Genomic DNA, 12,540 nt, shown 5'->3' with positions numbered 1-12,540 from the left:
AGAGAGGGTTAGTGTTGGGGGGGGGGCATCTGTATTACTTTCAACAATAAATAGTCGGAGAAAGATAAATATCACATGATCTCACTTTTTTGCGGAATATAATGAACAACATAAGCTGATGAACAAAAATAGAGCCAGAGTCATAGAAGCATTGAACAGATTGTCCAACCTATGAGGGAAGAGAGGGGTGAAGGGGTAAGAGATCAACCAAAGGACTTGTATGCATGCATATGAGCATAGCCAATGGACACAGGCTGTAGGGGGGTACGGGCATGTGCTAGGCAGTGGGGAGCATCTAGGGAGAGGTCATCAGGGAGAAAAAGGAGACTTATGTAATACTTTAAAGAATAAAAAACTTTTTAAAAAGTTTATCTTTATTGTTAAAAGTTTTACAGATGTGCTCCTCTTTTCCCCCATTGATCTGCTCCTCCCTGCCTCAGGCCTTCAGCACCCTATTGTCTGTGTTCATGGGTTATGCATATATGCATTCAAAGTCTTTGGTTGATTACTTCCCACCCACAACCCTTCCCCCACCTTCCCTCTGACATTCATCAATCTGGTGCATGCTTCCATGTCTCTGGATCTATTTTGTTCGTCATTTTATTTTGTTTATTCAATTCTACATATGAGTGAGATCATGTGATACTTGTCTTTCTCTGACTGGCTTATTTCACTTAGCATGATACTCTCTAGATCCTTCCGTGCTATCTCAAAGGGTAAGAGATCCTTCTTTTTTACTGATGCATAGTATTCCATGATGTAAATGTACCACAGCTTTTTTATCCAGTCGTCTACTGATTGGTACTTGGGCTGTTTCCAGACCTTAGCTATTATAAATAACACTTATGTGAACATAGGGGTGCGTGTATTCTTTCTGAATGGTATTTCCTCGTTTTAATAGATGAGGAAAACAAGGCACTGAAAGTAGTCTGGCTTCATAGTCAGTGCTTTTAATCATCATACTAAATAGAATCTTTAGGCTTCTTATTTAAGCTTCGGATATTACTTGTACTTCATATAAGGTTACTTCAATTGGAAAAATAGCCTTGAATTTGATATTTGTTACTTACACTCCTACACAGATTTGCCTGAAACACCATAATATTTTTAAAAAGTACTGATAACATTCTGATCTCTAATATCAAACTCTTTTTTAATTTATTTTATTTTATTTTTTTAAATTGGTATGCTTATCTCAACATTCTTTATTAATAAAAGGTATTTCAGTGTCAGATTTTATTGTTTTACTTGTCTGTTCCTTTGCCCACCGGTCTAAGGACAGTTGTACCAGACATTGGATAAGGTCTTCCCAGAACGAGTAGTAACGGCTCTTGCTGTTCTGCTGGGCACATTCAAGTTATAGGCTTGATCCCTAGAAAAAGCATAGTAATTGTAGCCATCGGGTTTTCTGATGTTGGGCAGGGATATAGCTGAGGTAACCACATTGGGAAGTCCTCTCCACAGTGTACTTATTTGGGCTTCATTGTGGAGGAAACCTTTGTCTTGATAAAGGACTCTGACAGGCGGCGAATATTGAATGCTGATGGTGTGTGTTTGAGATCCAACAGCCCGTTCAAAGTGAAGTCTCCTAACCTGTGTTGTTTCTCCGTACACTGGATAATTCAGAGCAGGCCTTCTTGCAGGGCACGTCCTGTTGGGTTCCTGTCTATAAGTATACTTCTGAATTCTGCCCCCTCTCTTGAAAAAATACACAGATTCTGGTCTCTTCTTTTTTTAAAAAAAAATATTTTATTGATTTTTTACAGAGAGGAAGATAGAGGGATAGAGAGAAACATCGATGAGAGAGAAACATCGATTAGCTGCCTCCTGCACACCCCCCACTTGTGATGTGCCTGCAACCAAGGTACATGCCCTTGAGGAATCACACCTGGGACCTTTCAGTCCTCAGGCCGACGCTCTATCCACTGAGCCAAACCGGAGTTGACCATTAATGCTACCAAATTGTGTTAACTTTTGATTAAATTTTGATGGTAGTCATTTATTAAAATATGGAACCCCTCTGAGGTGAAATTTAAGCTGACTTATGTTTTCATAAAATAAGAACTATTTGCTGATTTCTCTTACAAAGATATTTTTCTTACCTTAAAGAAGAAAGTTTTTCCGTCACAGTTGCACCTAGTAAAAACAGCATCAATGGGAGAGGGAATACCCCAGACTTCAGTAATTCTACCAGGAGGAGCTGGTGGACTGAGTGGATTTAGCATCCAGAAGTAAAGACCTCGAAATGCAACGCCCCATTGGCCAGAGTCGTCAGTCCGTCTACTGACCTACCATTGCATAAATTGGTTTCATCTGAAAGCGTGGGGTTGACGCCAATGCCTTGATCGGATCCTCTCACTGTGAAATCAGCTCCTGGGATAATTAGAGGAGTTATCACAGGGAGCCTGAGAATCACATAAGGTTTTTCTCCTTCAGCATCATTTGCATCTTCATTCTTTGGATGTTTTTTAGTCATTTCTGAGTTACTAGCTTGGTTAGAGCTGGTGGTTTGGAGCAAGGCTTCCTCTGAAGAGGCAGGGTTCAGTGTAGGCCCAGTTGATGTGGTCGTCTTTTGGGGAGATGGCGTAGGCTTTGGTTTTGTCACCTTAGGTGTTGTGTTGGGCTTTTTGGTGGTAGTGGGCATTTGGGGTGCTTTGGTTGGCTTTGGGGATTTAGCAGTCGTCACTTTGGATGTAGTTACTGTGCCTTCAGACGTATTTGTAGTCTCTTCAGTTGTAGTTGTCTTTTTTGTTGCAGCTGTCACTTCAGGTGCAAGAGTTGTTTCCTTAGGAGTAACTTTGGCCGATGTGGTGTCCTTGGTTGTGGTAGATGTCACCTGCTTGGTTGTACTTGTTTGGGACTCAGTGGTCTTGTCTTCTGTTGGAGTCACTTCCGGTGCAGGAGTTGTTTCCTTAGGAGTAACTTTGGCTGATGTGGTGTCCTTGGTTGTGGTAGATGTCACCTGCTTGGTTGTACTTGTTTGGGATTCAGTGCTCTTGTCTTCTTTTGGAGTTGCTGTCTCTTTTGTTGTACTTGTAGAAGTAGCAGTTGTAATTTCGGTGGTGGGCTTGGGCTTTTTAGGGGTAGTGAGCTTGGGCTTTTTGAGGGTAGTGGGCTCAGGCTTTTTGGGGGTGGTTGTAGGTTCCTGGGAGGGGTTTTGGGGGTGGTTGTAGGTTCCTTGGTGGTGGTGGTTGTGGGAGAAGGCATTTGAGGAGTGGTGGGTGTAAGATGTGGTTGTAGTTTCAGCTTCGGTTGTAGTTTTAACAGAAACTGATGTGGCTTCCAAATCTTTAGATGTTTTTTCTGCACTTCGCGTCTCTTTACCTGAAGTCGTCTTCTCTGATGTACTAGCTGAAGTTTCTTTTGTTGTTTTAGAAGTCTCTTTAGTTTCAACCGTTTTCTCCTTACTTGCTTTTGAAGATGTGTCTTTGGATGTTTCAGGTTTCGGTGACGGGCTGGGTTTAGGACTTACTGTTATCACTGTTGTAACCTTGGAAGTTGTGGTAACTTTAGTGCTTTGAGTGGTGGGCGTGTCAGGAGTTGGGGTGGGCTTGGAATCACTTTCCTCCAATCCACTTCCAGCTTTATCTACCACTGGTGGTTCCGGGGCAGGTTTCTTCTTGGGATCTTCTTTCTTGTTATCTTTTACTTCACAGAAATCGTCGTAATCAGAACAGCACTTGCCATACTTCTTACATTGGTTGTCACAGTCACACTCCCTCCCTCTTTCAAAGGACTCGGAGCAGTGGCCTTTACAGGAGAGCTCTTTCCTTCTTACAGATGACATTTAGGCCTCAGTTGTATTTCAGCTCCAGGCCCAGAAAAGCAGTGAAATCAGACGAGTGACGCCATTGCTGACCTCAGGACCAGCTGCAGTGAATAATCCTTTTTTTTTTTCTACTAGAGGCCTCGTGCATGAATTCGTGCACGGGTGGGGTCCCTCTGGGTGGCCTGCGGAGATTGGGCCGAAACCCGCAGTCCAACACTGCCTGCAGCTCCTAGCTCAGCCATGGGCAAACTACGGCCCGCGGGCCGGATCCGGCCGGTTTGAAATGAATAAAACTAAAAAAAAAAAAAAGACCATTCCCTTTTATGTAATGATGTTTACTTTGAATTTATATTAGTTCACACAAACACTCCATGCATGCTTTTGTTCTGGCCCTCCGGTCCAGGTTAAGAACCCATTGTGGCCCTTGAGTCAAAAAGTTTGCCCACCCCTGTCCTAGCTGCTGCTCTCGCTCATCCCGGCTACATTGTGCCTGCCACGGGCTCATGCCCAACCAGTCCCGATTGGGAGAGGCTCACGCTGCTGCAGCAGCACTCATCAGCCATGAGCCCTGTGTCTGGCGCCCTTCCAAGGGGAGTGGCCTGCGGGATCAGACTGAAACCAGCTCTCCAACATCCCCTTAGGGGGTCCCGTATTGCGAGAGAGTGCATGCCAGGCTGAGGGACCCCAATGGTGCACAATCGGGCAGGGGAGGGACCGCGGGAGGGCTCCAGGGTGTGTCCGGCCCATTTCACTCAGTCCTGATCAGCTGGACCCTAGCAGCAAGCTAACCTACTGGTCGGAGCATCTGCCCCCTGGTGGTCAGTGCACATCATAGTGACTGGTCAACCAGTTGACTCTCTGCCCCTTGGTGGTCAGTGCATGTCATAGCAAGTGGTTGAGCAGCCTTAACATATCTTTAGCATATTACGTTTTGATTGGTTGGTTGGTTGTTCTGCCGTTCAGTCTATTTGCATATTACCCTTTTATTATATAGGATTTCTTTCTGAAGGAAGATAATGCAGAGAATTTTTATCATTCCCTTCATGGTTTTGAGAGAAAACTTTTAAATGCCTTGGTAATTTACTATAAGTAGTTAAGATTTTGAACTAACAATTATATCTGCTATCTAGGAAACTTGAAACAAGTAAGTATTTGAAAATTGATGCTTGAATTTTTAAAAATACTGAGAATTAGTTGAGAGATGAAATACATAGGAAACACTAAGATGCATTTTTTGGATTTCTTTCCTTCTTCAACTCTTTTTGCCTACATAGTAACATAAATCCAGCAACAGATAAAGACTTGGGTTATGATACATTATTACATTCTATCTCTTTTAAACAGTACCAAATACTTGTTGATGTCATATTAGCTAAAACTATACTATTTGGAATTCAATACAAAGTGTGCTACCTTGCCTTTATTCTATTCTTTGGATTGTAAGAGAGAATACTGTGCAAAGAAAAGACAATTTTGAAGTTAGGTCATTCTCTTACTTATATTGCTGTGTGATCTTGAGTGATTCCCTTACCCTTTCTGGGCTTATTTCCTCATTTGTATATATATATATATATATATTTTTTAATATATTTTATTGATTTTTTACAGAGAGGAAGGGAGAGGGATAGAGAGTTAGAAACATCGATCAGCTGCCTCCTGCACACCCCTACTGGGGATGTGCCCGCAACCAAGGTACATGCCCTTGACCGGAATTGAACCTGGGACCCTTGAGTCCACAGGCTGATGCTCTATCCACTGAGCCAAACCGGTTAGGGCCTCATTTGTATATTAACGTGTAAGATAATTTCTTATATAGTTAACAAGTCTAACAGTCAGAAATGAGCTGTAGAAGGGATTTTGTCACTGTACTCGTTCTTAAAGTCTCATTCTTCTAAAACCAGAGTACCTAATAATTCCTAATATTCATTGATGATAGTTTTTCCCCTTCTTTAAAAACAGTGGTACAAAGTCGGTAACAATAAATAGAAACTATAATAATTACTGTTTTAGCAAAGTGCTAGAAGAAAAAGCTCATTCTTTGTGGGGATAGGATATAGCCTAGCAAAAGTGAAGGCACAGATTAACAATATTCAGGGAATTAGAATACAATAAAATATTCCTTTAATCATATTCATTCTAGTTTAATTTAATCTTTGGGGATTCAGACATTAAAGATTTGGTATTACTTATTGGTCATTATTATAAACATGTTTTCTTTTCTTTTTTTTGGTAGATCCATAGAGATACCAGAAAATAAGTTCGGATTGGTTACATGCTTTTGCTTTGTCCTTTACCTCAGTTGCTTTGTTCTTTGCCCAGTGCCTCTAGTATATTACCAGTTGGAGTGTCTGCCCCCTGGTGGTCAATGCATGTCATAGTGACAGGTCTACTGGTTGATTGTCTGCCCCCTGGTGGTCAGTGCATGTCTTAGCGGTTGAGCGGTCTTAGCATATCATTAGCATATTACACTTTGATTGGTTGAGTGGCCAATCGGTTGGCCAGACACTTAGCATATTAGGCTTTTATTATATAGGATGTGTGTGTGCACATGTGCATGTGTGTGTGTCTATACACATGTATGTGTATGTATGTATGTGTATGTATGGAGACACTGTTATTGTAGACTAGAGGCCTGGTGAACGAATTCATGCACGAGTGGGGTCCCTCGGCCTGGTCGGCAATCGAGGCCTATCGGGAGGCTGGCTGGCCAGGTGGAGGGACCCTGGGAGGTTGGCTGTGGGGACACACTGACCACCAGGGGGAAACTCCTGTATTCAGCGTCTGCCCCCTGGTGGTCAATGCGCATCATAGCGACTGGTGGACTGGTCATTCCAGTCATTCATTCATAACAGTTGCTTAGGTTTTTATATTTCCTATATATATAAAAGGCTAATATGTAAAGTGTCCCCTCGGGAGTTCGACCAAGAGACCAGGAGTTCAATTGCTCGCTATGACTGTGCTGATCACCAATGGGCGGCGCAGAACGAAGGAAGGCCCCGCTGGCAGCCGGAAGGCCCTGATCGCTGTCCAGGCCTAGGAACCCTACCTGTGCATGAATTTCATGCACTGGGCCTCTGGTATATAGATAAGTTTTGTCCTATAGACTTAACATTTAGTAGAAAATGGGATCTTGCATCCAGATACACAATTTGCAGAAATCCTAAATGGATTTCTTGCTATTCCTGAGGTTAGCAGTCTGATCTGATCCTGCTTTGTTTAAAATCAAAGAGAGGGAAAGATGAGAGCAGCAGTTTTAGGACACTGAAAAGGCAGTCTCTTCCAATGGAATTGGGAACACTCGGTCATGGTGCTTAGTCCTTGCTGAATTGCCTCTGCTTTCTTTTTTTTTTTTTTTAATATATTTTATTGATTTTTTACAGAGAGGAAGGGAGAGAGATAGAGAGTTAGAAACATCGATGAGAGAGAAACATCGATCAGCTGCCTCCTGCACATCCCCTACTGGGAATGTCCCCGCAACCAAGGTACATGCCCTTGACCGGAATCGAACCTGGGACCTTTCAGTCCGCTGGCCGACGCTCTATCCACTGAGCCAAACCGGTTTTGGCGCCTCTGCTTTCTAACTTGCTTCCAGTATCAGAGGTACTAAGTAAGGCCAGGTCCTTGCTTTTCCTTCCTACATCATTATAGGTAGTTTTGTGCTTGAGAAGACGGCATTCACAGGTTATAGTATCGTCCCAAAATGACCTGTTGTGATAATCCCTGTCTCACTGGTTTCTCAGTTATTAATTTCCCCTGTTTTATGCGGTGGTTGAATTTAGAATTTGTCTATGTAATTTTTTTAAAAAAACATAGATTGTGATTTCTGGTTTCTAATGTTAACTTTATCATTACCTTAATCTTGAACATGAAAGTACAGTATTGCTTTGTACCACAGTTTTGGGACCTCTCCATTAGGGATGATACAGTGTGTCCCCCAAAGTATGTATATACACTTTGAATAATTAACTCCAATGAGTTAAATGTGAAAAGAAAGAAACATCAATTGAGCTATCAGAAACAAAATGTGTGTTTACATGTTTTTGGGACACCCTATTATAATGATTCCACCTAACTTTAGAGGTTTCTTTTTGGGCTAAAATGGTCAAGAAAGTGAAAGTGCTTTCAGTGGTTAGGAGTTGTATAAACATAGGTAGTATGGTGTACATCCACCTATCTTCCCCACTTATCCAGTCTCTAGTCTTACCTTTCCTAGTAAATTATTTTCTGGCACTCCCATGATTACTTAAAGGAATCCAAGAACACATTTTATAGTACTGAATATACAACAAAAACTTCTATTTGATTTAGTTTTAAGAGTGCTGGGATATGACCCAGAAAGGGTCATAGTTAACTTTTGTTTGGTTATGCTTTTCTTGACTATGTACTACATTGTTCCTTTTGGCTCATAATGAATTCAGGGAGAGAATATTACTTGTTTTTTCTTCTTAATTATAGGTGGCATATAATATTATATTAGTTTTAGGTGTACAAGATAGTGATTCAACATTTGTATACCTTGCAAAGTGATCACCACAGTAAGTGTAGTAACAGCCTGTCACCTTACATAGTTATTACAATATTATTGACTATATTGCCTATGCTGTGCATTACATTCCTGTGACTTATAACTGGAAATTTGTACTTGTTATTTCCCTTTCCCTTTTCCACCCAGCCCCCACCTGGCAATCATCAGTTTATTCTCTGTGTCTATGAGTTCGTTTGGATTCCACATATAAGTGAAATTCCACATATAAGTATTATTTTGCTTGCTGCTAGTTGGTGTTCACTGTCCTCTCTTCTGCATTAATTTAATCATATCACATCTCATAAAATTGCTTCTACATCACAAGATAGTAAGATATTGAGTCATTTCTTTGTTCTGTTTGAAGGGCTGTTTTGGACATGTTCTTCTGGTTTTAGAAACATTCAAACTAATAATTTTTCTCAAATCTTATAAGGATGTTGAGGCCTCTTTTGTTTGTTTTTTTTGTCATATTAATCTTTATTATATCTTATCTCTCTTATATCCATTTGACCATCAGTGAAATAAGATTTTTTAAAGGGTGAATGTACAGAAGAATTCTTAGATAAAATACAATAGCCTCAGGCATAATACAGTCTCTGTGTACTTGCTACAGAATAGGAATAATAAAATGAATTGAAATAAAGAGACAAGTTTTAAGATTTTACATATTACCAAGATTTGAAGAGTAGAAAGTAAGTAAAAACCAGTATGTCTTACTTAAAAAAACATGCATCTAATAGAAGGAATGGAGGAAGACCTCTGTCTGTCAACATTTCACCTGTATGGAAATCTGTTAGAAAATAGAAGCAGAGTGGACTACATTTGGTTGTGTGTACAAGGGGAAAGTATTAAGTAGTATTGTTAAGGTAGTATAGATAGACTATGAGTAATTATTTCTTAGGCTATTGTAGACTCTGTTTCTCTGAACACTTCTATACATTATTCCAGTTTTCTAGTAAAAGCCAAATGGAAAAATAGGCTTCTCCTTAACTGAGAAAAAGGTGTGTCACTGCATCCTCTTGACAAATCCCTTGAAGTGCTAAGAATAAAACTGCAAAAAGGTTAGGTAGATTTCATTCTGTTCTTTCCTGTTAACTTGCTGACTTAGTTAAGGTTCTGTTCACCTTTAAATACCAGAAAATTCCAATAGCAGCTTAAAGAAATGGGGGAAGGGTAATTTTCTCACACAAGTCCAGAAATGGCAGTGCAGAACTGATTTAGCAGCTTTCCCATCTATAGTGATTGGGCTTTTGTGCTCCTGCTTCTCACCACATGTACAAAGGTATGAAGAGACAAGGGGATTAACATGCCATTACTAGGTGGTACTTCCAAAAATGTTTTTATGGTGAGTAATCAGACTTCTTACAACTCATTGGCCAGACCTGTATTACATGGCCCCTTGCTGCTAGAAAATGATTAAGGAGACAGTGAATAGTGCCTGTATTTTGTGCTCTTTTACCATGGCAGTCCAAGTATGGAATATAATAATACTGCATTGTACCTTGTAGATTTACATTGGTGCAAAAGCATACAGTGGAATTTAATCAAGTGGCAATGGCTAATTCAGATGGATCCGAAGCTATGCTGAACAGAGTGATGACAAAAGATAATATTGGTGTTGCTGTGGTATTAGAGGTCCACAAAGAATTATTTGGAGCAGCAGGTGAGTACAGTTTAAAATATTCTTACTAAAAATAAACACCATCCCAAGTTTTTCCATCTCAGACAAGTGCAGAGAATCTTTCTATTTATGCACAGATATTTTCTTGTCTTTTGTGGGAAGTTGAGAGAGATTGGCAGGAAAATAGCACTAATTGTGTAAAGCACCATATATTTCTTGGGATATAAAGGTAATCTTTAAAAAGGAAAGTCTTTAATATGCCATTCATTCCAAAGGTTATTTGAAATAGGAAATGTTTTAGATAGGCTGAATTTGGTTATCTTAGTCATATTTTTACCTTCTTGAGAATAAAAGCTTTTGTCTTTAAGGTTAAGTACTTGACACATTTTCTCTAATTTTTGTTATCTCTCAGTTATTGTCAGGGTAAGGGCTGCATCTTTAATCTATCTGCTTCTTTTGTATTTTAGATTTTTTTATAGCTTTTATCAAAGTCAGAAACTCATTTATGTACTTTGCATATCCAGACCTCCCTCTCCCCCTGCTTTCTACTGACTGCCTTTGAGCATTTCATTGTTTATTTAACTATACTTTAGGCAAGAGTAAGAAGAATCTTTAAGAACACATCAGGGCTTTTATTTATATATTTTTTATACTTGCTAACTGTAGAAGAAAATATTTTTGCCTTGAGTGTTATTTGAATTATTCAGACTATGCATATCTGTCAGACCTTTTTTTTTGTCTTTACTCAGTTTATCCATCATCAAAGATAATCAGCCTTTGATAAGATATTTAAATTTTTCTTTTTTAACCTCTCCATTTTTACATTTATATCTTATTTGGTCTCATTCTTCTCAGAGATTTGGTACATTTTTTGGGGGGAGGGGAAGGGTAATGTGAAAATTGAATATCCTTTGGAGTTTTACTTTTCTTTCAATTTAACTATAAATTATACAGTGGAGAGTTTCACATTCTGATCTGTGTCACTCTTGTACTCCTAGAAGAAGAGTTTAATATTATAGAAGGTGCTTATGACCCCTTTGAAGGGGCAAGTTTTTAATACTTAATATAGTGAATATTTATTTAATCTACAGCCAAAAGTGACACTATATAACTTCTAGGAAAAGAAGAGAGCTTAGAGAATTTCAGCTGCAAGCTTTATCCTATGATCAAATTGCTTTAAAAATGACAACAGTCAAACCTCGGTTCTCTAATGTCTCCCATCTAGAACAGTTTGGTTCTCAGCCAAGTTTTTCATGGAAAAAATGTCTCAGTTGTCAAACAAAACTTCGGTTCTCCATTGGATAACCCTTTCATGGTGTTACCTGTATGACCAGTCATGGGTCTCTCAGGTGACAAAGGAGAGAAGAGAATGCAAGAGCATGAGTTAATTTACAACTAAACCTCACGTTTTTAATATCTCAGGAAATTGTGCTGGGAATAGTTTCTGCTTTTGTTGCTGCTAATTATTATTAAATATGTATAGTAAGTACACAGTTCTAAAAAGGTTAGTGATAGCAGCAAAGTGAAAAGGGACATTGTGAGAACAATGATAGAACTTCAAAAAGAAATAATTGCAAAGTATGATAGAGGTGTTCGTTCGCATGTCTAATCTGGCTACTGAGTATGGCATGGCAAAATAGTCTATTAGCACAATATTAAAACAAAAAGGCCATCGAGAATGTTGATATTGCTAAGGGTGTAAAAGTGGCCAGGAAACAACAATCATAGGTAATTGAAAAAGGTTAAAACGGAGTCATTTAGGGGTCTGGAATGGACTAATTCAATTTACATTATTTCTAATGGGGAAGAAAAATCAGTTTTTTAACAAATCACTTCTTGAAGAGCCTTCCGGAATGAATTAAGTTCGAGAACCAAGGTTCTGTATTTCTGTCACATATAACACTTACTTTAGTTACTTGTTTACACAACTTCAAAGATAATTATAGCTTAGTAAAACAGAAGGAAACTTTACAAAAATAGTAGATGTAGAAAGTTAGGTCTTTTTCTGCAGGTTTTTTTTTCAGTATAAAAATTTGAGAGACATTTTTATAGAAATTTCAATGGAAACATTAATTTTGTGTGTTCACTAATTTTCCATCAGTATAAAAATATATAAAAGTGAGAGGCCCTTATTCATATTCTGTAGGAGTAACGCTTCATTTCTTTACACATCACCAACATGTAAGATATATGTATACAGTTTTATTTAAATTGCATCATACCATGTATATTGAGCTGTATGCCTTACAGGTTAACTACATTTAATTTTCATAATTTTTGATGTATTATTCTGTCTGCCATTTTGATGAAAGTACTATGTTAATATTTTGACAAAGTTAAAGAACAAACTTTTAAGGGGAAAAAGAACCTTATAGATTTCCTAGTTGAATATCTTCATTGTCCAAGAAAAACTAAGCACCAAAAAGTAACTGGCCCAGGACTACACAAAATAATCCTATCTAAATAAAAGAGAAACATGATAATTGGCATACGACCGCTACCCTTCCCATTGGCTAATCAGCGAGATATGCAAATTAACTGCCAGCCATGATGGCAGCTGGCAGCCAGGCAGCTTGAAACTAACATGAGGCTTGCTTGCTTCAGTGACGGAGGACTCCAACGTTC

General features: G+C 39.1%; 1 protein-coding gene and 1 long non-coding RNA gene across 2 annotated transcripts in view; both read left to right on the top strand.

The window, feature by feature from the left end:
• The window catches only part of CNOT6L (CCR4-NOT transcription complex subunit 6-like), a 103,895-nt gene that overhangs the window by 73,334 nt on the left and 18,021 nt on the right, over positions 1–12,540 (top strand). The window contains exon 9 of the mRNA XM_006755865.2: positions 9,803–9,957. Coding sequence (XP_006755928.1) covers positions 9,803–9,957 — 155 coding nt within the window. The remainder of the gene's footprint in view (positions 1–9,802; positions 9,958–12,540) is intronic.
• On the top strand, positions 3,069–3,264 carry LOC107181844. The gene is made up of 2 exons (XR_001512549.1): positions 3,069–3,141; positions 3,174–3,264. It is a non-coding gene; the product is annotated as an uncharacterized LOC107181844 (long non-coding RNA).

Source organism: Myotis davidii, unplaced genomic scaffold (assembly GCF_000327345.1).
Source record: "Myotis davidii unplaced genomic scaffold, ASM32734v1 scaffold794, whole genome shotgun sequence".
Lineage (NCBI taxonomy): Eukaryota > Metazoa > Chordata > Mammalia > Chiroptera > Vespertilionidae > Myotis > Myotis davidii.
Note: the sequence above shows the minus strand (reverse complement) of the source record. Positions and strands in the feature narration are given on the sequence as shown.